The following is a 25,988-nucleotide window of genomic DNA, read 5'->3' on the forward strand; positions in this document are numbered from 1 at the left end:
GGTCGCTCCAACGTTAGGGTAAATGGCTAGGTGAATAAACAAATCCAATTGGACGCAGCTTTCCGAGATGCAATAAAAGGATTTATTGGTGATGAAATTGCAATACCAAAAAATGTGATGAGATGCAATTACGATTTACTTGATGAAAATGTTGTATGGATCTGATAAATTGGAGATTGAATGTGTAGCCAATGCTATCGAATTTGTAGGAAATTGTTGAATTTGTAAAAAATGACGTCGAATATGTAGAAATAATATGGACTTTGTACAAAAACGGTGTTGATTTTATAAAAATGGTTGATACTCGTAACAATTTTGATGTTGAAGTTGCAAAAAGAATTGTTGCATTTGTAAAATTTGATACCGAATTCGTAGAAATTCGTAGTTTTCGTAAAAATTCGTGATTTGTAAAAATTGTGATTCGTAACAAATGTGATTCGCAAAAAATGTGATTCGCAAAAAATGTGATTCCCTGGCGCTTTAAAAAGGCTTCACTGGCCACCTCCGGTTCCCACTGATTATTAAATATTACACATCTCTATGCCGCGAGGAATGCTGTCCTGGTGGTTGGGTTTTGTGTCGCCCTTCTCCTTACCGATTATTGACCGAAACCGCGCTTTGAATTGAAGGCAATTTGCCTTATATCAAAAAACTCTGGAATTATTATTTTCGGCACTACACTCACCCTTTCTGGGTCTCCGCGCACAGGGAATTTAAAAAAAACTTAAACGCACACAAAATTTAAAGGATATCTTTCTTTATCAGAAAAGTGGCGCGCGCACTTTAGCTCGATATGCTGCTATATTTTGCTTTACCTTTGTTCTCCTTCAGTTACCCTCTTTTATACTATCCGAACCGCTGAAAAGAACCGTTTCCTTATGCCGTTTCCCACGGTCTTTCTTTTGTCTATTGCAATCATAACCACCCTCTATCTATCCCTGTCCTTATTCTCACCATATCATGCACGTCCATCTGGCAATCTTCAACCTAAAGCTTTTTTCATCATTGTGAACTTACGTGAGTTCACCATGGTGTTTTTTTGGGACATTTTCATTTGACGTTTCTCGTGTTTACCTTTTTGGTAAACACAATTTTATAAATTTTATTATATTAAAATACTGATGTGTTACCACAAAAAAATATCTAGAGATGTTTCCCCCGACGCGTATTAATCTCGAGAACAAAGCTCCGAAGGCGGAAAATAAACATTGTATCTCTGTCCGGAGATACTTGCAGTGGAAGTTGGTGATTTTCAGGTGATTGTTGTTCTGTTGTGCAATACCCAACAAAAAAAAACTGTGAACATACGTGCTTTGCGTGGATATAGTTTTGGTCTCCAAACCGGTGTTGGACCTACCCCGGGTGCTGTTTTATAAGCGCGGCCGAAGGCTGCTAACGTAGAAAAGTGTTCCGCGCAAACATACTGTGGATACCACCCCTGGTTTAGGAGGGACCCGCTGGTAACTTTTCGGTTTTTTTTTTTTTGTTCATATATTTTGAACGATCCAAACATTTAATATTGCTGTTTTAACAGCGTACTCCACCTCAACATGTGAGGCTCTCTACATTAAAGCGGGCCAAGGTCTGAATGAAGCCCAACGCGGGGACGACCCACGACCTGACAAACTTGAGCAAAAATCGATGTATCTTTACTAAACTCAGTTCACGTAATTATCTGAACTCCCTTTGTATTGGTATAAAAAATGGCCGAAATCCGACTGTGACCACGCCCACTTTTTCGATATCAAAAATTACGAAAAATGAAAAAAAAAGCCATAATTATATACCAAATACGAAAAAAGGGATGAAATATGGTAATTGTATTGGTCTATTGACGCAAAATATAACTTTAGAAAAAAACTTGGTAAAATGGGTGTGACACCTAGAAGAAAATAAAAAAGTTTTGCAGGGCGAAATCAAAAGCCCTTGGAATCTTGGAAGGAATACTGTTCGTGGTATTACATATATAAATAAATTAGCGGTACCCGACAGATGATGTTCTGGATCACCCTGGTACACATTTTGGTCGATATCTCGAAAACGCCTTCACATATACAACTAAGCGCCACTCCCTTTTAAAACCTGCATTAATACCTTTAATTTGATACCCATATCGTACAAACACATTCTAGAGTCACCCCTGGTCCACGTTTATGGCGATATCTCGAAAAGGCATCCACCTATAGAACTAAAGCCCACTCCCTTTTAAAATACTCATTAACACCTTTCATTTGATACCTATATCGTACAAACAAATTCTAGAGTCACCCCTGGTCCACCTTTATGGCGATATCTCGAAAAGGCGTCCACATATAGAACTAAGGTCCACGCCCTCTTAAAATACTCATTAACACCTTTCATTTGATACCCATATCGTACAAAATAAATTCTAGAGTCACCCCTGGTCCACCTTTATGGCGATATCTCGAAAAGGCGTCCACCTATAGAACTTAGGCCCACTCCCTTTTAAAATTATTATTAACAAACACATTCCAGAGTTACCCTAGGTTCTTTTTACAACATGGTGATTTTCCCTTACTTTGTCTCCACAGCTCTCAACTGAGTATGTAATGTTCGGTTACACCCGAACTTAGCCTTCCTTACTTGTTTTTTGTTAAGTTGCTGCAAACTGATGTATAAATGGTAAGTTATTAATAACAAATTGTTTTAAATTATGATGTGACTTCTAATGAATATTTTATACTAAATAAATAGGTGAATATCTTAATCGAAAGTGCAGTATGGCCAGTGCAAAGGCGTGAGGTAAATTTGTAGATCGTGTAGTATCCCGGGCTTTTTGGAATAATTTTATTATGTGGATAATAATTAATTTTTAAATCGCCTTTGATTACCTTTGGTAACAGCGTAATAGTTTTTATTTTCAGCTACTTTGACCAACATTGCTTTTATTTAATAATGGGCTGCTTTTTGATTACTTCTAAAAGGAAGTTGCTTGCACTGCTATCATTTGTAATTATTAATATTAAATTAAAACAAAATTGCACATTTTTAATAATTTCTATTTTCCACCAGCTTCTTGCCGAAATCAATATGCCGAACAAAAGTAAGGTGTGGCGCTATTTTAAAAAATTAAGTGCCAACTTGTCAGGGTGGGTGTTCCCCGCGTTGAGCGGCGCTACAAGATATTGTAGATTTTTGTTAAATAGGACTCCTTGTCCCGATCTGGAACCTAAAAGAAAAATAAATGTATTAAATTATTTTTTAGAATTGCAAAATCAAAACAAATTCTACTTACCCGAACGCAGCTAACTTCATGCAGTTTGTTAAAATGTCAAATAAAACAAAAGGACAAATAGTGCTTTCGATCCAAAAGGGTGTTACCATATTGAAAGGTTGTGTTTGGAGAGTTCGATGGGAGAAGGGTGACAGATGTATCACGCTATGCGCGCTTATGTGATTGGTCGGAAAGAATATAATAAGAAACGTTAGGTGAAACGTTCGGCTATGACAAAGAAAAAAGAAAATCTATAAAAGGGGCAGACAAGAGAAATAGCGGGAGATTGGAATGAAGATTCAGCTTGTAGCGGAAGTGAAATTTTGAGAAAAAAGGTCCGAATGGTGTGTGGCGAAGAAATAGCCAAAAGTGCGCGCGATAATTAGATAGCAAAAAGCAAAAAAAAAAAAAATCATTTTTTTTTGCAAATTCCGATAACTTATTACTCAAGCAAAATAATAAAGATATGCTCGAGCACGAGAGATACGCGTAACAAAGAAACGCGGTCACGGTAAACGGCCATCAAATAAAAAAGAAAATTATATACGTAACTTAACCATCAGTGATCAACTCCCGGCAAAGGAGCAACAACCAACAAGTGAGGAGGCGAGCGTAAGGGAAGTGGAATATCCTGAAGGCTCAGCATATACGGTAACAAAAATACATTTCAAAAGTTTTCTGGCGAGCATAACCAAAAGTAATTGACATAAGCGAGTCCGCACGCATACACACCCTAAGAATCGGATACGTAAGTTTGCCTAATACCAATGATATACCAGTTTTTTTTGCGTCCACGAGAACGGGGTATACCTGTACCGTCTATAAAAGCTCACCGTATTAGGAGTTTCCAATTTACCACAGCCTAGTCGGACACTATAATCCCGACAATCACGGCCATCACACTCCGAATGTGTAAAGGAAAAATTATAAGGGCCGCATTGGGAATAGTTGGCAGTCAGGCGCTGATATAGACTGATTTATTTAAAATATTGAACGTTTTGGATTCCATGTAATGTAGCATTAGTGGTGTCAAATTTAGTTAATTTGTGAGATTGTAAAAATTTTGTATTATTGCACGGTGGTGTAACTCCTCCAAAATTTGTTAATGGCGAGGGTTAGTAAAGACAGGTGAGCTGAAAAAAAAATACATATATATATTATCAGCTTATAGAAACTGTAGGCCTTCTTAAGAGAGCTCTTTTAGGCAGGAAGTCAGGTTCATTTCGGGCGAATTGCCTCAGAAAAACCCCGTTATTTACCCCTTTTGGCGGTGGTACATCGCATTTAAAATCGTTTTAAGGATATATATGTTTGTATGAATGTAACCCCAAACTTATGTTTCTAAATAAACTTTATTATTATATTATTATGTGAAAATCCGAAATGCACACCTTGAGCTAAGTTTTTAATACGGGGTAGGGGAAGATGATAAGAGGGACGTAGGTATTCGGATGATTGGAGCTGGAGCTAAAGGGAACTGTACGTAAGTATAACCGGAAAAGGAGCGGTTCAAGGAAGGGAGGGCATCCTGTGGGAGGAACTCATGCCAACAGCCGTCAAGAACGACCCATAATATGCACCCTTCTCAAGGCGGCAGGGTTAAGAATCGCGACCCGAAGTTCTGAGCTAGCCAGGGCAACCGTCTTGACAGCCAACCACGGGTGGGTACACAGATGCCTTCGCATATGTGTACGTGACAAACTCCGCAAAGTGTCTATTTTGACTTTGGCCGGTAACTGCATACATATATAATAAAACCTCTGCACATTGTAAAGGGGCCTTTAAAATACATTTCTGGTCGAATTTTCTTAAAAATTCCTCGATTTCGGGGTGTGTGAGCTAATGTCACAAACTAGGCGACTATAATTATCACCCACCCACTAGAGCCACGTAGTTATTAGCTGGAGTCATTGGTGCCGTATGGCGTATCGCTGTATCCGTATCCCTAACGTAAACAGCTGTTTATCGTTACGACTTTAAACCAAAACCCAATTGGTTGGCTACGATACGGTTACGACCTTAGCGGCACCAATAATCGATTGCATTGATTCTCATAAGGTTGGTCGAATCAGCTGTTATAAGGTTACCGATACGGTTACCGATAAAGCACCAATGTCTCCAGCTATTCCTAAATTGAATTCTACTGAAAAAAAACATCGGAAAACGTCGATATATCGATGTTTTTCTTCCGATGCTTTTTATCATCGATGTTTATTTTGTCGATACATCGATGTATCGATGTTGCTCCTCAAAATTTGCATCCCTATACCGTACGCACTGAGAGTTCGATTGTTTATGTCGCATAGCATAGTGTACAAGTACAAGTGTGTTGACTTATCTGTCAAGCATTCTGACAGGCACTCGCTGGATTCGGAATGACAGCGAATTCAAAATGGATACCATTACCGAATGATTGAAAAATTGAAAAAGTCGAGACGATTGGTAGTCAAAAATGTTGTCGTTGAGACCAAAAATGCGACTCTAGACCTGAGATTTCCATCAGGTGAGCGAGGCTGTTTGTAGTTTTGACGTTTATCGCTTAGTGAACACACTTGCACCCCTATTATGAACTCATACGATACACGATAAACGCTTGCAATCTGTTATACCATATTATGAAATAAATGCTAGCGTGTGAAACCCGATCGTTAGCGTTTATCGTTTATCGTGGTATTGCCATACGCTAACTATCGCATCAACTGTACAATTTTCTACGCTAGCCATCGTTGATAAATTTTTTCACGATACGTTGGGAGCTATTTAAATAAAAGTAAATATAAAATTATTACAAAATCCAAAGGACCCAACTAAAGCCACATTCCCAACACTCTGTTGCAACACCCTGGGCAAGAAACCTTAAAGTGGCACAAACCTTCAAAATATTTGAAATGGATGACCTATTTTTATGGGCGCGCAAACTGCCTTCTACCCATGGCGCAACGATACAAGGTGGCAGCATGGGACAGCTGATTTTAAGCATTTTTGATTTGATACATCAAAATACGGCGCAGTACGATTTTGACATTTGTCCATCGAATTTACAAAAACAAAGTACATGAAATTTTTATTTATGTTTGTAGGTATGTCTCCATGCTGCCACCTTGTATCGTTCCGCTATGCTTCTACCTCTGTTAACACATACACTGAAATCTATTTTGTTTATTAAACTTTTTTTATGCGGCAGTTACCCACCGACGTGTGCCGTACGTAAGGACGTTTGTCGTACGAAGCACATTTGACCGAACTCTCAAGCCCGTAGGAATCAATGTGTGCGTCTGTGTACATGTACATAAGATATTTGTGTGTGTATTGTTTACAGATAAGCACAGTTGCCATTGACCATTTTGCATGTATGCTTATGGAAACATCAACTTTTTCCAATTTAATTTTTGATATTGTAAAAGGCCGGAATACTATTAAATAAGTATAAAAAGATTAAATATTTATAATCAGCACTTTTACATAATTATTTCGAATTATTTTCACAATTTTTCAAACTTTAATTAGGCGTTTTTGCATAAAATTGCAAACGGTCAAAAATTAGCGCACAAAAGTTTACTAGGCAACTCTGTCTAGTGAGAGAGCGATCAGCTGACACGTTCTTACGGAAAAAATCAAACTTGTTTTGATTTCTACGTTCCGGGCTACGTACGTACGGGCGTTGCACGTCGGTGAGTTTTCGTTTACATTGCACACTCATAAGATAGGTCGTGTCAGCTGACACGTTTTTTCTACGTACGTTCGTGAGTAACCACGGCTTTACTCTTAGTATGTCGAGGCTTACAGTGTAGAGTTCATTTCAAGAAGATTGGAAGCATCTCTCAATTTTCTTTTTTCTATGGCTCTATGCAAGTTTCGTCAATTTGTTCATTTGAGTTTTTATAAAAGGCAACATACATAGGTAGTAGAAAATATTTTATTATTACAGCTTTTAAAAATGTTTGCCACTTTTACGTACAAGACAATTGAATTGTTAGTATTTACGTTTTGTTTTGCTATCTGTTTCGTATAGATTCACAAAAATTTGTAAACAAAACTCTGCCATCATTCACAATAGTGCATCTATCGGGCGTGTGGAAATCGCAATATGAAAGCTGATTTTTTACGATACGCTAGCAAGCGTTTATCGTCTATCGTATGAAAATTCATAATAGGGGTGTTGTATAGGTACACTATGATCGCATAGTACAGGTCTACAAGTAGAATATCCCTGCAAAAATCGTTGGACAATGTGGTCCACTGGAGTACTTACCATTCTACTCCACTGTAATGCAGCGATGGACCAACTCATGTTTCTACACGAACATGTTGTAAGCCGATCATTGCTCGTTTTTAACGATTGTAATCACTACACGATGTTTATTGGACTGTGGGTACTCCATGGATTACTCTGATGTAATGCGGAGCTGGAGTATATGGTCCTGTCCTAGGACATCGCAATGTTAATTGGACCATATTTTTTGTATGAATTGTGGTTAATTTTGGAGTACTCGCTTGGTCCATAGCGAGTACTCCATACATGCATGCATGGAGTACTCGCGATTTTTTGCAGGGATGTAGCAGAACGCACATACACCATGCTCACCTGATAAATGCTTGTTCTCGTTCGTTTTTTTTGTGGGAGGTATTTGGCACTGTTGTACTTGTTAGGTCGAAGAAAAGTGTATTAGCAGCCAACGAAAACTGTGTAAAATTTTTATTGTAAAATTACAAAGAAATATCCTTATAAGTACAACAGTGCCAAATAGCATCCACAAAAAAAAACCGAGCATATTATCAGGTGAGTGTGGCTGTGTATGTGCGTGCTGCTACATATCCTACTTGTAGACCTTTACAATGGTCAATGCAAGTGCGCTACTTTTGATGAAATTAATAATTTAGTTGTTTACATCTAAGAGTGAATTAAAAAATGCCAACCAGTGAAGATGTAAAAATCGACGAAGCCGGTAAGTCACGGAAATTCCAACGAAAATCAACTAAATTTAATAGTACAAACGTTCAAACAGCGAACGTGCGCAACTACTTCCTACACCTCTTGGAGCAGGACAAGGATCTGTCTTCGGGCATAGCCGCAATCAAAACATTATTGATGATACTGGAGGAAAAGCAATGTAGACTATATTTCTTCAAAAATTTCTATCACAATAACTTAAAAACTTCCTCATATTTCAGTTGACACCATACACATCCTTCATACGACAATGCGTGATGCAGTGGCGGCAATGCGCAATACCGATCTATCAATTGCGGCGGTAGTAAGTGGCGGAGAACTTTTCTGTCGTTTCATAACACTCAGTTTGGATGACAAGCAAATGGAGGAGTGTCGACAAATAATGTTACATCGTGGCAAAATATTCCTCACCAAACTGCTAAACTCTCGTGATGTGATTGCTCAGCAGGCAAAGAAATTTGTCACAGATGGCAGTCGTGTACTAACGCACTCGCGTTCACGCGTTGTGCTTAAGGCACTGCTAAGTGCAGCAAAGAATAAAGAATTTCATGTTTATGTCACACAAGGTGGACCCGATAAATCAGGGTAAGCGATTTTTGTAATTTTTCAATTTTACATAATGCTTGCTAAAATAATTGCACTACCTTTTAGAACTCAAATGGTAGCCGATTTGCAACGTGCTGGTATTAGTAGCACATTAATATTGGACTCTGCTACAGGCTATGTTATGGAATCAGTAGACTTTGTTATGGTTGGCGCAGAGGCGGTAGTTGAAAGTGGTGGTATCATCAATCGCATAGGCACATTTACAATGGGTTTGTGTGCACGCGAGATGAAAAAACCTTTTTATGTGCTAGCTGAAAGTTTCAAGTTCACACGGCTCTATCCACTAAATCAACGTGACCTTCCCGATGAGTATAAAGTAGGTTTGCAATTTGTATGCATTCTGCTTTTTGATAATTAATATATACCCTTTCAACTTTCAGTATTCGCGTAAACATTTAGTTGACGTGTCTAAAATTCATCCTCAAGTGGATTATACACCTCCTGCTTACATTACTTTGTTATTTACTGATTTAGGCATTCTAACACCCTCAGCTGTTAGTGACGAGCTTATAAAGCTTTATATGTGAAGAAATATTGATGAAGATACGCGTATACATACATATAAATTAAACAATTTTAGTTTCTTTATAAATGTTAACATTTACTTCAATATCAATTATATTAATTTTACAATGTAATGTCGCGCAAAACGTCTTGTTGGTCCAATTGCCACAAAGTAAAGTGAACAACATCATTCTCATAAGAATATGTGAAGCTACCGCTGCTTACTCATCGCTACCATCCATTTACCTTCCCATCATCAATGAATCCAATAAGAATGCTCTCTTATACGTTATTCCAATTAGAACCACTGCAGTAGGGCCAGCGTTCACACCATCTCCGCTGCCAGCAACACAGATCGCTCTCCCAGCATTCATCGTACTCTTGCATTGCAAGTGTTTGCGAACCCGTTAAGTATTTTACTTATTATGATAGCGAAAATATATCTATTACGTGGGTGGGCATCAATAGTTTCTCGTCTTAACTCCTCCCCTTCTAAGTGAGGAGCGTCCTCGATCCTTTACATTTAACGTACGTAACGTTTTGTTCAGTTTGGTGGAATTAAATTATACGCAATGGCTTTGCCAATTTGCAAATTGAAAATATGTACGTATAATCTTGCTGACTGTACATAATGAATTATAGTTTGATGTATTCGCAATTTATTAGTGGTGGAGCAAAAGAACTTCCGTGGGACTTTTATCAATTTTAAAATGTCGAAGATAAATTGTTGCCGAGGTGTTATTTTCTTTGGAATGTAAAGGTTCTCTCAAGCCCACTCATACCATTTTGGTGAAAATTTTGTTTGGTTTCTAAGCGAGCGGTAACTTATGGTCTTAAATGTAAGATATTAAAATTAATTCCCTAATAATATTTAATTATTTCACAAACTATAATTTAAGCAATTATTTAGATTAAGTATTTAGTTTAAACTTAAATAACTATCTGTGAAATGCTCAGTAAAAAGTTCCAAAATTACGATGTAGTAGTTCAAACTGAATATTGACCTTCCGTTAAATGCAATGCGAACTCCATGTTAAAGGTATAATAAATACTTCCTCAAAAGGTTGCTTATTTTAGATTAGAGATATACGCCGCCGCCGCCGATAAAGTGATCGGCGTAAACCTCTATTTTAGATTGTCCTTATGGACCACCCTCCCCTTAATAAGAACTGTAGTTCCTAAGTCCTTTTCTACAATTTGTTCTTCATAAAGGGGGGTTAATTTATTTCCTAGCCTTCTGTTTCTTTTTACCATGACCTTATCACCTGCATTAAATGTACGTTGTATCCGATTTTTGTTGTGACTTTTTAATTCGGATTGCTGAGCTTGCCTTATACGTGCCGATACTTCATTATTTGTATTTTCTGTAGCAGGCCGAAATATGTCGATTGGCCTTTTATTGGTGACAGAATGTATTGTTTTATTGTACTCTATAGTAGAAAGCAATATCAAATCTTTTGTGTCATCAATGCATTTCTCTAGCTTCATGCATCTAGCTTTTTCTACCAATGTACTGTGAAATCTCTCTACTTGGCCATTAGAAGTGCTGTGGAGAGGTGGAGCATTTACGATTTCAATACCAAAACTGTTGGCAAGAAGATATCTGACGGTATTTGAGTTCAATGATTTCTCATTATCGCAGTAAATGACTCTGGCCTTAGGAAATACATTCAAAAGTTGTAGGATTTTCGGTTTTATATCTACGATCGTCCTAGATCGTATTGTTTGAACAACTGCGAATTTGGAAAATTTATCCAAACATGTTAGAAAATAATTCGAGTCTGTAGAAAAAATATCAATATGCAGGGTTTCGCCTACATATGATGGGATTGGTGTTTCGGTATTCTATGTTTCTGGTGATGTCTACTATATTTTGCCCTTGAACAAATTTTGCAGTTACCAACTGCTTCTTTTGCCTTCTTCTCTAGTTTTGGAAAAAAATAATCCTTTAAAATTTGTTTGACGTTTTCTTGTGGAGCGCGGTGCGCCCGATTATGTTCTGTAACTATAATCTCTAGCTGGTCGTTTGGATCAAATATGTCTGTTACAAACGTTTTTGCATATTTGAATTTCGTATTTGGAAATATACGTACTAAGTCATGTTGAATGTGTGCTAAGGTAGGCAAACTACAATGAATTGCATTCACCACTTTGGTGTTAACAAGGTCTTGAATGATGCCTAAAAGTGTGTTTTTATCACGAAATCGGATAATATGCCTTGTTCTGTTTCCAAAAATAATAAAAGTTCGTTTCGACGGTATTTCAGCCTCTTCAATAATGATTTGGTTTTTAAAACAATTTACTGGCTTTTCAACTGCCTCTATCGTATAAGTTAGGGACTGTTCGCTATGAATCGTTCCCGAGTTTGAATTTGAATCTTCTTCTATTACGTTGAGTTGCTGACGCGACAGGGCGTCGGCAACACAGTTTTCTTTTCCTGGCTTATAGTATAATTTTGCATTGTGCTCATCGATGAACGCTTTCCAACGTTTGAGCTTAGCATTCGGATTTCTATCCGAAACTGCAAACGTTAGAGGCTGGTGATCTGTAAAAATGTTTAAATTTTTTACACCGTAAAGGTAGTTTCTCAGGTTCTTTAACGCCCACACAATGGCTAGAAGCTCCCTTTCGTTTGTAGCGAAGTTAAGCTCATTATCTTTTAATGTTCTAGAAATCATGGTTATGGGCCTACCATCCTGAGACAAAACAGCGCCCAGGCCATGGTTAGAAGCGTCTGTTGTCAAATCGAAAGGTTTTTTATAATCAGGGTAATCAAGCATAACATTTTCTGATACCAAAATATGTTTTAGGGAATCAAATGCTTGAAGCTGTTCTAAGTTTAAAACTATTTTGACTCTTTTGGATTGAGTAGCACTGACTCTGCCGTTTTCGCCTTTTAGAATATCTGTCAGAGGTTTAGCTATGCGGGCAAACTCTTTAATGAAACATCTGTAGTAGCTGGCTAATCCTAGAAACGATCTGAGACTATACAAATTTTCTGGAGCCGGGAAATTTAGCATTGCATTAACCTTGTCGGGACATGTTTTTATGCCCTTCCTTGACACGACAAACCCGAGGTTATCAATTTCAGTCTTGAAAAAATGCGATTTTTCCACCGAAACCTTCATGTTTGCATCACATAAACTTTTTAAAACCCAGTCTATATCTTGAACGTGTTGCTCTTTTGTAGGTGAGAATATTATTACGTCATCAACGTAAACGTAACAGCTTCTACCTATTTGCTCCCTAAGTACATCATCGATAGCCCTTTGGAATATACTTGGCGCGTTCTTTAAACCAAATGGTAGTCTACAAAATTCATATTTGCCATTGTTCACAGAAAATGCGGTTTTCTCCCTATCTCGCTCTGCGAGCTCAATTTGATGAAATCCTGATTTCAGATCAAGGGTTGAAAAGTACTGGGACTGGCCCATGCTTGAAAGAATGGACATAACGTTTGGTATGGGGTACTTATCGTCGATAGTAATTTCGTTTAACTTTCGAAAATCTACTACCAGACGTTTCTTTTTATTGCCTAGCTGGTCGAGTCTTTTTTTATCCACTAGATGGTCTAATAATACCGTCTTTCAGGAGTTCCTTTACCTCCTTATTGACAAAATCTATTACGCCCATTGGGTATGGATATAATTTGGAATAAATGGGTTCCTCATGTTTTGTTCTAATTGTGGCAACTACATTCGTATTGTATGGTAGAGCCGTATTTGGATCGGCAAAAGCCTTTTTTCTTTTATCGATCATATTTAAAAAATCTTTTTTTATAGCAAGGGGTACATTATCTTGTTGAATTTTGATGATATTTATGCTTTCGTATTTAATAAATACTAGCTTCTCGGTCCCATAATCATGAATAATTTCGCCTTTTTTAAGGTCTACTATAGCGTTAACCTGCTTAAGCAGGTCAAGCCCAACTATCGCATCAAAGCTTAGCAAATTAGGTAAAATAATGAAGTCGGAGTTCACACCAAATAGGTTTATAGTGCATTTTCTATTTACTTTCGTCTCTCCATGTATTGATCTGGCTAAAATTGGTTTATTTAGGGGTACGATCCCTTTTAGCTCGGCAAACGGTTTAATATAACTTTTTGAAGCGCCAGTATCAATTAACATCTTTATAACCCTTCCCTCAGATCCTATTGATCTTCTAATCCAAGGGAGTAGGGTACTATCCCTAAAAAATTAATATGTTCTTCAATATTTTCGACTTCATTATCCACTATGCTATCGTATAAATTTTCGTCAGCTGTTTCCTGCGAGATGTGATTAACTCTCTGAATTTTCGGCCCGGTATTTCTATCGGACTCAAGGCGTCGTTTAAACTGTTGCCCTTGATTACTGGTATTAATGGGGAGATGTCTTTGCTTAGAGCTTTGGAAGTTATTGGTCCTATTTTCTTGTAAAAAATCATTGGACGGATTTTGAGGTACGTAGTTCGTTGAACGACGTAACCGGGATAGTGATGGATCTATATCCATCGGCTCAGATCTTTCTTGCCTACCATTATAAGAAAAATTCCGTTTTTGTTGCCTATTGGGATTGGTTTGAAAATGTGGGTTTTTGTGGCCACTTAAATTATCCAATTGATTGTTGCTGCTTTCGCTTAGTTTCTTGTCTATAGTTTGACTTTTGCTATTTTCATCGAAAATCGGTTTGAAAAGTTTGTCGCAAATACGTAACGCGCATGGTTTGCCTCTACCTCCTGTGCAAGTGCCAAAGCAGATGGTAAATCCGCCGGCCGAGCAGAAAACAAAATATCGCAAAGGGGTTTCTTTAGACCCGAAATAAAAACGCGTAGAGCATCCATTCTGTACTTCTCATTAATAGAAGTCGCTATCTGACTTTCGTAAGTCATTATAGTCTTATTGGTAAGAAGGGTGAGTTTTCTCTCGACTTCATCATAAACTTCAATACCGTCAGATTTCCTTGTCGCAAAGTACTCATCTCCTGCTCGATCAAATATATCGGCCTCTTATCGGCATAAGTAAAATCTAACCTCGCTATTATGGCTTTAAAATTCAACACGGTATTGAATGAAGCCAAAACACCATCAGCGGCGCCTCTAATCTTATTTCTGATGATTGCGACCGCCTGGTAATGTTTTGCGCTTCCATCGTACCTTTCGTACAGTTTGTAGGCCGTGTGCGCCGCTTGCCTCCATGATACATATTTTTCTTGTTTACCGTCAAACTCAGGCAAGGATTTGACGAGGTCGAGGGTCTCATCGCATTGCACATTGCCTACAATCTGCACTTCCTCAAAAGATTCTACATTGGCCGTCAATGTAGTTGTAAATTTCTTGGTAACTTCGTCTAACTTTTTGTCGAAATCCGCTTTCTGTGTAGACAATGCAGCCGATATCGCTGCGGCTACAATAGCTTGAAGTTCTTCGGAATTCATTTATTGAGCCCACAAATTACCACAATATTTTTTTATTTTATTAAATATTTATTTAATAATAATTTACCGAAATACACTGAGCAAATCACTTACATGGATTTTTCTAAAACCGTTTCTTTATTTGTCTACGTTGTCTTTCCTTTGTGAATGTCATCCAAGGTCGATGCGATATGGGTTATTTTCCTTCAATTTTCTGTTATTTTGTAGGTACTGTTTTTCCTCATCAGCAATAACATTCCAGAATATTAATTAATTACGATCTTCCCGGCCCCACGTTTGGGCGCCAATTAAACAATTTTAGTTTCTTTATAAATGTTAACATTTACTTCAATATCAATTATATTAATTTTACAATGTAATGTCGCGCAAAACGTCTTGTTGGTCCAATTGCCACAAAGTAAAGTGAACAACATCATTCTCATAAGAATATGTGAAGCTACCGCTGCTTACTCATCGCTACCATCCATTTACCTTCCCACCATCAATGAATCCAATAAGAATGCTCTCTTATACGTTATTCCAATTAGAACCACTGCAGTAGGGCCAGCGTTCACACCATCTCCGCTGCCAGCAACACAGATCGCTCTCCCAGCATTCATCGTACTCTTGCATTGCAAGTGTTTGCGAACCCGTTAAGTATTTTACTTATTATGATAGCGAAAATATATCTATTACGTGGGTGGGCATCAATAGTTTCTCGTCTTAACTTATATACATATAAAATATATTTTTGCGAAAAAGTTTCGAATGCTTACCATTTATTTTCCATAATTACATGCAATAAGTTGCTAAATGCTTAATGAAAATTGTATACAGGTATGTATAATTTAGTGAACCTTTCTAGCTTTTGAGTAATTTTTGAATAATCAAGAAAGCCGACTAGCGAAATGCGTAGTTAATTTTATGCATACATATATTGTACATACAAATAATAAGAACAAAAAACTACTAACTCAAGCCCAATGATCGCCTTAAGCAATTGGTAGTGTTGTCATATTCTTGTGCATTATGCTCTTGCTCAACGGCATGCGTATATTCCATATACATATTATCACCTTCATCATTAGTGACATCACTCAGATAATCATCCGAATCATCGTCGTCGTCATCATCATCACTATCATCATCGTCATCTAAATCAGCGGCAGCCTAAAACACATTAATAAAAAAAAAAACGTTTAAACTTTCACTAACTAAAATTTCATAGCTTTTTTACCTGGCCGGATTGTATATTGATTTCAATTTGCAAACGTATGTCCATTATGAGAAAGACCGTTGTTACTAGAACTGGTATAGTTAAACGGCTTTTCCATGCCAGGTCCGTTAGAAAAAGAAATACCTCACCGAATGGTGTATTCATGTTTGTATCGTTTCTTTATTCTTACTGCTCCTCTTTGTCGGTTTCCTTTTCAATTTCCTGCTTTTTGTCTGCGTTATCCTGTTGCTCTTCCTGCTCTTGCAACTGATCGTACCTAACAATATGAACCAACTCACCAACAGATAGAGCTTGTATCGGTTGAAGATGTCTGCAGAATTCAAGATTGTTCAACGGCTCGTCCAATGCTAACACTGCATTATTATTATCAGAATTCTCGCTATGTAGCAATTGATGTAAACAATCGTTGCGTTTTTCGGCTAACGCTTCTACTAAATTGGCACCTTTTTTGATTTTTTGTAATTTTCGCTCTGGTGTGTGAAAAGTTGAAGAAAGACCGCCAATTATTTGATATTTTATTAAATTTAAATCCAATTGTTTTTTTTCTGTCAACATACCAAGCCCACGCAAGTAAATATCAGAATCGGGTAATGGTTCAAGGCAACCACCGTTCGAGTTACTAATATTTTCGTTACGATTTGATGTCGCTGCGTTACCACAATTACTCCTCGCGTTTATTGTTGGTACTATGGGTGTAAAATTATCCTCAAATTCTAAATGCGGCAAAGGTGATTCTTCGTCACTTCGTTTCTGTTGTGCTCCGTTCTCTTTTACGACGTTTCCTTCAGTTTTAGTATCGTGGCCAGAATTTTGCACCATCCAAGGATCTGTCATTTTCCTATGATGCACCGCCTGAATTAATATGTGAAGTAACAATCTAAGATAAGTTTATTAACATCGTTTTATAATTATTTTATAGGTGATCACAGTAGAACGTTATAACCATTGTAAATTTTACCAAGTAGCGCTAACTAACAGCTGATCGGTGAAAATTCGCACATTCACACACACAGTTCTCGACTCAGTTTCAAAAAAAAAACTAGATTATTTAATTCAAATTTTAAAGTGAGATAATCCTTGCCAATTTATGTATACAGAATATATATGGCGTTTTTGTTGTTATTAAAACAATAGTTTTATTTATATTAAAGCTTTTATCATTTTTTTTTTAACTTTGAAAAAACTCCGAACACCATTCCTTCATTATATGACATTCGACTGCCTCTGCCTTCCACTCTATTCGCAACATAACCTCTACTTAAGCTGCCAAACTATATAGTAAACAATGATGTATTTATTTCGCATAATTTGCTTCTTTCTCAAAGCCATGCACAATGGAGAAACTGTGTTCCAATCATGGCGGAACGATACAAGGTGGCAGCATGGGACAGCTGATTACAAACTTTTTTTTATTTGATTTGATGCATCAACTTCCGGCGCAGTAGTTCCAATCGTTTTGAATTCATAGAAAAGAAGAATGTTTAAAAAAAAAGTTCACAATAGTAAACATCCACCTCTTAAATTTATGTTCGATTAACCAGAGAATGGAATTAATGTTTATTTTTTGAATGCAGTTAATTAACTGAAGTGCCATGAAACGCCCATTTGTGTTTCAAATCAGCTTTTTTTTTAATTGTGTATACAAATAATCAGACTACATATTGATTTTAATTTCTAAAATGTAGTTATTAGATAAAATATGAGCAGCCAGTTATTTTTTTTTTTTTTTTTTGGGTTTGGTTGAATGGCACGGACGCTAGTCCATAACGCCAGGATGTATGTCGGATTGTTTTTTTTTCAGATTGTTGTATGTGTAATTTTAGCTCCACTAATACACAATGGTAGTACCAAGGTGGCCAGAACCATGTGTAGCAGCTTGCAATTTGGTATTAATTATTATAATTGTTCGTATTTTCAATTAGGGTTGGTTTTTACTTGGCACCACGCCATGTTATATTCAATTTGATTTAATGGTTTACTCCAAGTACGATAAATTTTAAGTTTTTCAACTCTTTTTAATAATTTTTTGTCATTTCGATTCCCTCACTATCCGCCATTTTGTTCTCAACCGCATGAATAGCGTCCTTTTATAGCACACGGTTGAGTTGTGGGGAAACGAACTTGATGCGACGACGTTACAATACGAAGTGGAGCAGCCAGTTAAACAAACATTTTAAGACATGTAAATAATGCAATACACCAGTCGTTTACAAAAATGTTTGAAAAACACTATTGGCAAATGGTTTAAGTAATCGAACAGCGATTGGAGAGGTGATCGAGGCTGTTTACTATTGTGAATGGTTTTTCAAACATTCGATTCATACAAGAATTCACAATGGTCGATTCTATATGTAACAAGTTAAGATGTAATGGCACAAAATCATAATCAAAATAAAATAGATTTTAAATTTAGTTGCAACTTTTTGACATAATTTTCTATGAGCTATCTGTCAAAAAAGCTGAAACTAAATTTAAAACCTATTTTATTTTGACTATGATTATGCGCCAATATCTTCAGATATTATTTTAAATGATCTAATAGTTTAAGGATACTTTAAGGGTTTGAGGATGTTTTTAGAATAAAGAGTTATCTGAAGTTTCATATGTAACATATCTATTTTTAACGAAACATATTTTCTTTTTTTTATAAAATTTGTTTTGAGTTTGTTTAAAAATTTTATACATTACATAATTATTTTTGAGCCGAAATTCAAAGATAAGAGTTTCTGAATGATCCCGGAAAATATCAGGGTTCCAGGATTGTTATTTTAGAATTCCGAAATCCTGGGATTGCAAAAATATTCGGGATGCGATGTCTTACCGATTATTTATTTATTTATTTATTTATTTATCATTCTACAAATTAAACAGTTCAACAGACCAAATATACTGACACTTAATTCACAGATGTAATACACGATGTAAACAGCATAAGCAGTCATCAATTTTAAAGAAATATTTAAACAGTATTTAATTAAACGATTGACAATTTCAATTATAAACTTAGAAGTAAGCAAAAGTTAAAATGTTGTAAATGTGTTAAAATGTACTCATGAGGAGCTATTAAATAATAATTTATGAAATTGACAATAGAGCAAACTAATAGTAGGTAAAATATATACAGAATAGAATTTATACAGAATTTCATTACATGCATATCAAGATAATGATCACAACGCAATTTTGCCAACAAGTTTCAAGTAACTGGTACTTCATATTTGAAACAGAGGGTTGAACAATATTATCACGGTTTAGCGTTCTTTGCTTCATTTCGAATTAGAAATTTAATGTAGTTAAAAGGTATTTTTTAATACCAAGATACGAGTCGCAGACGTCTAAATTTTTACAGTATTTATTAAAATCACGACATAAACAGCGAAGTGGTTCGTGCATTTCATAATTCGACCTGCATGTAGCTACAAAAATTGATTGAAAATGTCTAGATGGCCTAATGGGAACGTTAAAATTAATTTCACCAAGCAAAAGTGGACTATTTTTTGACCCTCTTATTAGTTTTACAATAAATAAGACACCAAGCATCTCCCTGCGGCTCTGCAATGTGGGCAACTGTATTAGTTTTAACCGGCTGCAATAGGGGGGAAGATTTTTAGAAGGGTCCCATGGTAAGAGTTTTAAAGCAAAAAGCAAAAATTGTTTCTGGACCCATTCCAGCTTTTCAGAATGAACCTGATAACGCGGATTCAAAATTATTGAAGCGTATTCGAAAGTAGGCCTGACCAATGATATATAAAGAGTTTTTGTAACGTATGGGTCATTGAATTCTTTAGACCAACGTTTAACGAAAGCCGAAGTTCCTTTAGCGCTATTCACGCAAGATTCAATATGTAGTTTAAAATCGGCATTTGGGTCCATTGTAACGCCTAAATCAATAAAATTAGTGACTTGCTTGATTACATAGTCGCCAATAATATAATCATGGGATTGGAGGACTTCCTTGTAAAACACATGAACTTACATAGGTAGGTTTAGTGACATGGCGTTTACATTACACCAGTCACCTAGACTATTCAGATCAGCCTGAAGACATGCCCTATCCACGGGTGAGCGGATAGGCATTATAAGTTTGACATCATCAGCGTACATCAACGGCTTGCAGCTCTTCAAAACTCTAGGAAGGTTATTAATGAACAACAGGAACAAAACCGGACCAAAGTGGCTGCCTTTAGGAACACCAGAAGTTACGTTTATGAACCGAAATCAACAATTATTAAATATAACTGTTTGTTTTTTTCCTGCACATAAGAAGAAACCTAAGATAGAAGCAAAGGAGGAAATCCTAACCGATCAAATTTGAATACAAGTGTAGAATGAGAAACTTTACCAAATGCCTTACTAAAATCAGTATAAATAACATGAACTTCACAATTAGTCTTAAAACTGTTGGATACAAAGGTTGTAAACTTAAGCAAGTTGGACACCGTTGATTTACCCTTGCAAAAGCCATGTTGTGAAAAGTCAATTAATGAAGATACTTTAAAAGCAATCTGTTTTGTGATAATCAATTCAAATAGCTTAGGAATAGTGTTGAGTTTGGCTATTCCTCTATACTTTATAACACACGTCCTGCTTCCATTTTTATGCAGTGGTATAATGAATGATTCTTTCCACTTCTTGGGGAATACCCCTTGCTTCAGGGACGCATTTAACAAACAGGCTAGAGGTCGATATAAGTATCGAGTACAAGATTTCAGCACTACCGACGGAATTTGATCCGGACCACTAGAGTAAGAAATTTTTAGATTTTCCGGATGAGTTAAAACATCATCAGTACATATATATGGGACTGCCTGGAAATCCAGAGGAGACCATCTGAAAGGATAATTCGATGGCGGATAATCATAGGTGTTTGAATAATTAGATTCGAAGAAATCCGCAAACATGTTAGCAATTTCGAAGCTATCGTTGGAAATCTGATCATTTAGCTTCATTGTAGAAGGAAACCCTTTTATCTTCTTTTTGAATTAACGAAGCTATAAAACGACTTAGGATTGACAAAAATTTGGCTTTTAATCCTACTGATATAGTTCTTGTAACAAATTCTGTTCAATGTGTTATATTTGTGACGTAAAATTGAGTAGGCGGCATAGGCAGGCTTTGATCCAGAAAGTTTGTAACGTTTGAATGAACGCGTCTTCTGATTTTTCAGGCGTTTCAATTCTTTAGTGCTCCAAGCCGATGATGATATAGCAGTGGTTTCGAACATAGGTATGCATTTTTTAAATATTCCGTATAATACATTATTAAAGTGGGATATACTCTCATCAATATCCCCATCGTACTCAGGCCAATTTATTCCCGATAACTCGAGTATTACTTTAGACCAATTGGCGTTTCTAAACAAAAATCAGTGAGGGGTCTTTCGCACTACGTTGGAGGAACGCTCAGATAAATTGTAAAATTCCATAAACATCGCGAGAGCAGGATGATACACATCTTCAGGCAGGGCAAGGGGATCGCATCGATTTACAAAACAATTTGAATCGTATGTGAAAATCAAATCCAAGCATTTACCGAATTTATTCTGAATGTTGTTCACTTGGAAAAGTCCAACATCTGCAAACTCGTTTAGGAAATCATAGTGGATAGCACAAGTAGGGACTACCTTCCTGTCGATAAGACACCATGACATAATTTTTATTTTATTTTTATTTTTTCAATTCCCTCTTTTACTTTTTCTTTTCCCTTTATGTGACATTTCGTTCTTCCAAATATTGAAAAAAATCGATCAATGTAAAAGAGGAACCAATTATTTTAATGAAATTTTTTCATTCAACTGGAATTGATTATAAAATTGAGCAATGTCAATGATATTTCAGACAGGATAAGTCTCCGGCATGCCACGTATATCAACTTCAGCATCCGCATCAAGAACTTTTTTATCCCAATCGATTTTCTTGTCGACTTCATATAACATTAAAAGGTTGAGTGTCAAGAAACGGCTGGCTATAAAAGCACTTTACGAAGGAGATGGACAAAATCTTTCTATCGGGAGATCCTGCTGAGGATACTTTATCATTTCAAGGTGATACGTGTTTAGACTTTTTTCTCAAAATATTTTTTTTAATTATAACTTATACCATGGAACACACCTTTTAAAAAATTAAGCATTTTGAATGTCAACAAAGGTAAGAAGAAGAAATTGTATAGCGTGTTGTGCTGTGCTGGCTGATACTAGATTTTGTTTATTCTAAATTCTAGATCACAGTTAACCACTATGTTATAGATCTTAAATAAACTGTTGACATGGTTGAACTCACTGAAAGTACTATGGATATACCACCTGTAATTACAATTTCAGAAGATATAAAATTACGCCCCATAAATTGTGAGCTGAATCCACTAACACGTTCGGATGGGTCTGCTCTATTTACCCAAGGTAAACTTTGCATATATTTCTAATGCAAGTGAAGTGATAAACAAATTATTTAGGGGACACCTGTGTGCTGGCATCAATGCTTGGCCCTATTGAAGTTAGATCACAGAATCTTAATATAGAAAAGGCTCACGTTGAGTGTATTTACCGTCCCAAGGCGGGCTTACCAACCATCGACGATAAGCTGACTGAGAGCATTATACGAGATACATGCGAATCGGCGATACTCACTGTGCTACATCCACGCACAACTATTTCTATACAAATACAAGAGCTCGATAATCGATGTGGTGTAAGTACGCAAATTCTTACACTACTACATACTTTGATATAATAACATAAATATAATCTCATAGATTCAAGCTTGTGCCATCAATGGCGCTTGCCTAGCATTGTTGATTGGAGGCATTCCCATGAAATTTACCATAGCAGCTATAAATTGCATTGTAGACAAGGACAACGAAGTTCTACTCGATCCAGATCATTGTACGGCAATTGGTAAAAGAGCGAGTTTTATCTTCGTATTTGATAGTTTAGAAAGGGATTTAGTTACTGTTCATACCAGTGGACGCTTTACAATGGCACAATTTAATGACGCAGAATGTATGAGTCGTGCAGCAAGTCAGATAATATTCAATTTTTACCGGCGTATCATTTCAAATTTCCATAACAAGTCGCTATTGACTGCTGATACAAAAGTACGAAATACAGAAGCGGAGCCGGCGATAAAACCGGAACCCATGGAAGCTTAGAGATAATAGAAAATATAAGTTACAGAAAACAGTCACTTTACCATTTAAAGCTTTATTGCATTTTGTTCTTTGTATAAATTTGAATAGAATTGTCCAATTGAGCTAAAATATAGCGGTGTGCCCTGCAGCACTTGTGAGTTGGAGGCAATAATTCTTGACGCTACAAAGTCGCCCGCTGATATTTCTCTAGTAATTTCTCCTTCGTCAGGTAGCGTCATTGATGGGACAATAACCTTGATATTGGCGTCATTGCGTCCGAACCAAAATTTCTCTGAACGCTTGCTTTTACCTTCAATCAAAATAAGTTCAACACGTCCTTCGAATTGCTTATGTAATTGTGCGGCTTCCTGGCGATATATTTTTACCATGCGCTGCAACCGTTCCACCTTTACCGCTTGCGGTATATCATCTTTATATCGACGATGCGCAGTTGTTCGCTCGCGCATACTATAAGCGAATAAGAATGCTACATTATAGCGCACTTGCTCCATTAGAGTCAATGTATCTTTGAACTCATCTTCGGTTTCTCCACAGAAACCGCATATAAAATCACTGGATAGACCAACAGATGGAAGTATAGTGCGTATCGTATCAACCAAGCGCAAGTATGCATCCCTCGTATAGCCACGTCGCATTCGTTCTAGCACGGCATCGTTTCCGGATTGTGCGGGTAAATGTAAATTTTTACAAACATTCGGATAGTCACGTATAACACGCAGCACATCTTCTGAGAAATCCTTTGGGTGTGGTGATGTGAAGCGTATACGCATTTCAGGTGCAGCCTCAGCCACCTGCCGTAGTAATTCATCGAAACGCATACCACCAATTTTAGGCTTATAAACTGTATTAAATCCTGGAGCAAGTTTGTTATTACTAGCTGCAGCTCCTTTTGTACCTCCTACTACAATGTCTCTGTAACTATTGACATTTTGGCCGAGCAATGTAACCTCTTTGATCCCACTATCACGCAGTGTGACTACTTCCTGCACAATCGATGCAATGGGACGTGAACGCTCACGTCCACGTGTGAATGGAACAATGCAATAGGTACACATATTATCGCAACCGCGCATAATTGAAACAAAAGAAGTTGGCGATTCGGCATTCAGTCGTACTGGCATCACATCCGCATACGTTTCGTCTAGTGAGAGTAGCACATTGATAGCTGATTGTTGATAATGGCGAGATACAGCAAGTAAACGTGGCAAATCCTTATAGCTATCTGGTCCAGCGATAACATCAACACATCTTTCGCGTTCTAGCAACCGTTCTTTTAACCGTTCTGCCATACAGCCCAATACTGTAATCTGCAGTGGACCACGTTTTGCGGATCTTCGGTCCTTCATTGCATGCAAATGTTTCAGACGATTCCATATTTTCTGCTCGGCGCCATCGCGGATAGCGCATGTAATCAACATGATGACATCTGCTTTCTGTACATCTTGGCAGCGTTGATATCCATTTTGTTGTAGTATAGCCCACACGACCTCAGTGTCATTGGTGTTCATCTGGCATCCATAGATCTCAAAAAACACTTTACGTCCTTCTCCATTGTAGTTCTGCGGCAGTAAATAAGGCACATGCATCTCCCCGTGATTGATCTTCGAATCCATATGTGTTTGTACGGGTTTGACATTGAAAAATTCCAGCAGCCCTGGTCCCGCTGATACTTTTTCCAAAAATGTTTTCCTTACCTCTTTAGATTTTATTGAGGCTGAGTCGCTTTCCACTGGTGTATGAACATTTTGGCATAATATTGGGCTTCTCCATATGGAGGCACTACGCTGTAGATTGATAACTTGTAAAGCCTTGCCATAACGATTGACGCACTGTGCTCTCATCTTCTGGCGGTGGTATTAAAAACTTAGGAAGGTATTTCTAATTTATTTATTAGTTATTAATTCAATCATTTTTGAGTTTTATTATAAAACAATTGCAAATTTTCACACACTTTAAACGATTCAATGGATATTTTTTTTAAGAAATAAGAATCGATTTTCTTTTTAGAATCGTTCGATTTTTTTAGCCTTCAAAGTTTTGATCATCTCACGATTCATGATTTTCAAACTTTTGTTAATTTGTAGGAGTAGAGGGGGTCCAAAAAATCAAAATTATTATCCGCAGCTCTAGGAAACTCTTAGTTTATGAAATATAAGCTTTTTAATTTCCAAATTTAGTAAAATTTCAACTTAAGTCCCGCACTTAAATTTCGGGTAGCACATGTCGATAACGGTATCAAAAGACGCGTATTTGCGTCAAGATTCAGAATCCGAAAGCAGGAACTATATTTTTTTATCTCGTTTAAAAGTTATTCGCGGAAAACACGTCGGTACTATTGTCGCTTTTTTTGTTGGTGCAATTAAACAAACGAAAACAAATGAAGGTGGTGAATAGTGTTGCCAGCTCCGCAACAATATATTTTTATCTTGGTAGAACATTATAAGATGGTGGCACGTCGACATAAATGCAAACAAATATGCACTATCAATGTATTTTGTTTTTGTAAAACACTTTTAATAATTTGTAGTCTAATATTATTTGGGGTGCTGCGCAGAAGGGTGTACTACGCAGAAGGATATCACCGTGGCGGTGGCCACGGTTATACCACACACCCGGACTTGGCATGGCGTAGCCCAGGGTTACTTTTTATAAGCGCGGCCGAAGGCCGCCTATGACCCCAGCGGGTTAGGGGGTTAGAATATTCCCGAGGTAGGTATGCCTGTCGTAAGAGGCGACTAAAATACCAAATTCAAGGGGCTGTGTAGCGCAACCCTTCAGGTTGCCAGCGCAATATATAGCTTCTCCAAACCCAATTGCCAACCTCACCTATCCGCGGCGAATCCTGTTTCACTAACAGACGAGGCTCTGGCGACCCCAAGCTCCTCATGGAACTTGGCAGTGGGGAGGGAGGGAAT

The 25,988-nt window shown here is 37.1% G+C and overlaps 5 protein-coding genes across 8 annotated transcripts; 2 read left to right on the plus strand and 3 right to left on the minus strand.

The window, feature by feature from the left end:
• The first annotated feature begins 7,867 nt into the window (after window positions 1-7,867).
• Window positions 7,868-10,358, plus strand: eIF2Balpha (eukaryotic translation initiation factor 2B subunit alpha). Of its 4 annotated transcripts, none has more exons than XR_010948875.1 (6): window positions 7,868-8,181; window positions 8,242-8,346; window positions 8,408-8,771; window positions 8,838-9,108; window positions 9,173-9,899; window positions 9,963-10,358. XR_010948875.1 is itself a non-coding variant. In XM_067760640.1 (6 exons), exons 2-6 carry the CDS (start codon window positions 8,145-8,147, stop codon window positions 9,317-9,319), a joined length of 924 nt encoding a protein of 307 aa, XP_067616741.1. In that variant the 5' UTR covers window positions 7,868-8,015; window positions 8,117-8,144; the 3' UTR covers window positions 9,320-10,358. The 4 variants fall into 4 exon arrangements, 3 of the variants coding, with proteins under 3 accessions (XP_067616741.1, XP_067616740.1, XP_067616739.1); XM_067760640.1 differs by having other exon boundaries at window positions 7,868-8,015; window positions 8,117-8,181; window positions 9,173-10,358; XM_067760639.1 differs by having other exon boundaries at window positions 7,868-8,015; window positions 8,132-8,181; window positions 9,173-10,358.
• A 5,091-nt stretch (window positions 10,359-15,449) lies between these two features.
• LOC137237237 (uncharacterized) lies at window positions 15,450-16,071 on the minus strand. The gene is made up of 2 exons (XM_067760642.1): window positions 15,928-16,071; window positions 15,450-15,860 (listed from the first exon to the last, which is right to left on the minus strand). The coding sequence occupies exons 1-2, from the start codon at window positions 16,069-16,071 to the stop codon at window positions 15,660-15,662; spliced, it is 345 nt and encodes a 114-aa protein (XP_067616743.1). The 3' UTR covers window positions 15,450-15,659.
• A 21-nt stretch (window positions 16,072-16,092) lies between these two features.
• Window positions 16,093-16,884, minus strand: LOC137237236 (uncharacterized). The gene is made up of 2 exons (XM_067760641.1): window positions 16,485-16,884; window positions 16,093-16,397 (listed from the first exon to the last, which is right to left on the minus strand). The coding sequence occupies exons 1-2, from the start codon at window positions 16,759-16,761 to the stop codon at window positions 16,093-16,095; spliced, it is 582 nt and encodes a 193-aa protein (XP_067616742.1). The 5' UTR covers window positions 16,762-16,884.
• Window positions 16,885-21,764: 4,880 nt separating this feature from the next.
• Rrp46 (exosome complex component Rrp46) lies at window positions 21,765-23,210 on the plus strand. The gene is made up of 4 exons (XM_067760645.1): window positions 21,765-22,073; window positions 22,147-22,324; window positions 22,378-22,613; window positions 22,678-23,210. Exons 2-4 carry the CDS (start codon window positions 22,192-22,194, stop codon window positions 23,071-23,073), a joined length of 765 nt encoding a protein of 254 aa, XP_067616746.1. The 5' UTR covers window positions 21,765-22,073; window positions 22,147-22,191; the 3' UTR covers window positions 23,074-23,210.
• LOC137237240 (CDK5RAP1-like protein) lies at window positions 23,106-25,399 on the minus strand. Its single transcript, XM_067760644.1, has one exon. It carries the CDS (start codon window positions 24,912-24,914, stop codon window positions 23,118-23,120), a length of 1,797 nt encoding a protein of 598 aa, XP_067616745.1. The 5' UTR covers window positions 24,915-25,399; the 3' UTR covers window positions 23,106-23,117.
• Between the last annotated feature and the right edge of the window lie 589 nt (window positions 25,400-25,988).

The sequence above is a fragment of the Eurosta solidaginis genome, chromosome 1, assembly GCF_040869045.1.
Source record: "Eurosta solidaginis isolate ZX-2024a chromosome 1, ASM4086904v1, whole genome shotgun sequence".
NCBI classification, from domain to species: Eukaryota; Metazoa; Arthropoda; class Insecta; order Diptera; family Tephritidae; genus Eurosta; species Eurosta solidaginis.

Coding starts and splice junctions, on each gene's coding strand:
- LOC137237237 (XM_067760642.1), bottom strand. CDS start 16,071: ATGAATACACCATTCGGTGAGGTATTTCTTTTTCTAACGGACCTGGCA. Junction 15,861..15,927: donor TCAATATACAATCCGGCCAG/GTAAAAAAGCTA, acceptor AATGTGTTTTAG/GCTGCCGCTGATTTAGATGA.
- LOC137237240 (XM_067760644.1), bottom strand. CDS start 24,914: ATGAGAGCACAGTGCGTCAATCGTTATGGCAAGGCTTTACAAGTTATC.
- eIF2Balpha (XM_067760638.1), top strand. CDS start 8,145: ATGCCAACCAGTGAAGATGTAAAAATCGACGAAGCCG. Junction 8,772..8,837: donor GGTGGACCCGATAAATCAGG/GTAAGCGATTTT, acceptor ACTACCTTTTAG/AACTCAAATGGTAGCCGATT. Junction 9,109..9,172: donor ACCTTCCCGATGAGTATAAA/GTAGGTTTGCAA, acceptor TTCAACTTTCAG/TATTCGCGTAAACATTTAGT.
- LOC137237236 (XM_067760641.1), bottom strand. CDS start 16,761: ATGACAGATCCTTGGATGGTGCAAAATTCTGGCCACGATACTAAAACT. Junction 16,398..16,484: donor TATTTACTTGCGTGGGCTTG/GTATGTTGACAG, acceptor TTCACACACCAG/AGCGAAAATTACAAAAAATC.
- Rrp46 (XM_067760645.1), top strand. CDS start 22,192: ATGGTTGAACTCACTGAAAGTACTATGGATATACCACCTGTAATTACA. Junction 22,325..22,377: donor GTCTGCTCTATTTACCCAAG/GTAAACTTTGCA, acceptor CAAATTATTTAG/GGGACACCTGTGTGCTGGCA. Junction 22,614..22,677: donor AGCTCGATAATCGATGTGGT/GTAAGTACGCAA, acceptor ATAATCTCATAG/ATTCAAGCTTGTGCCATCAA.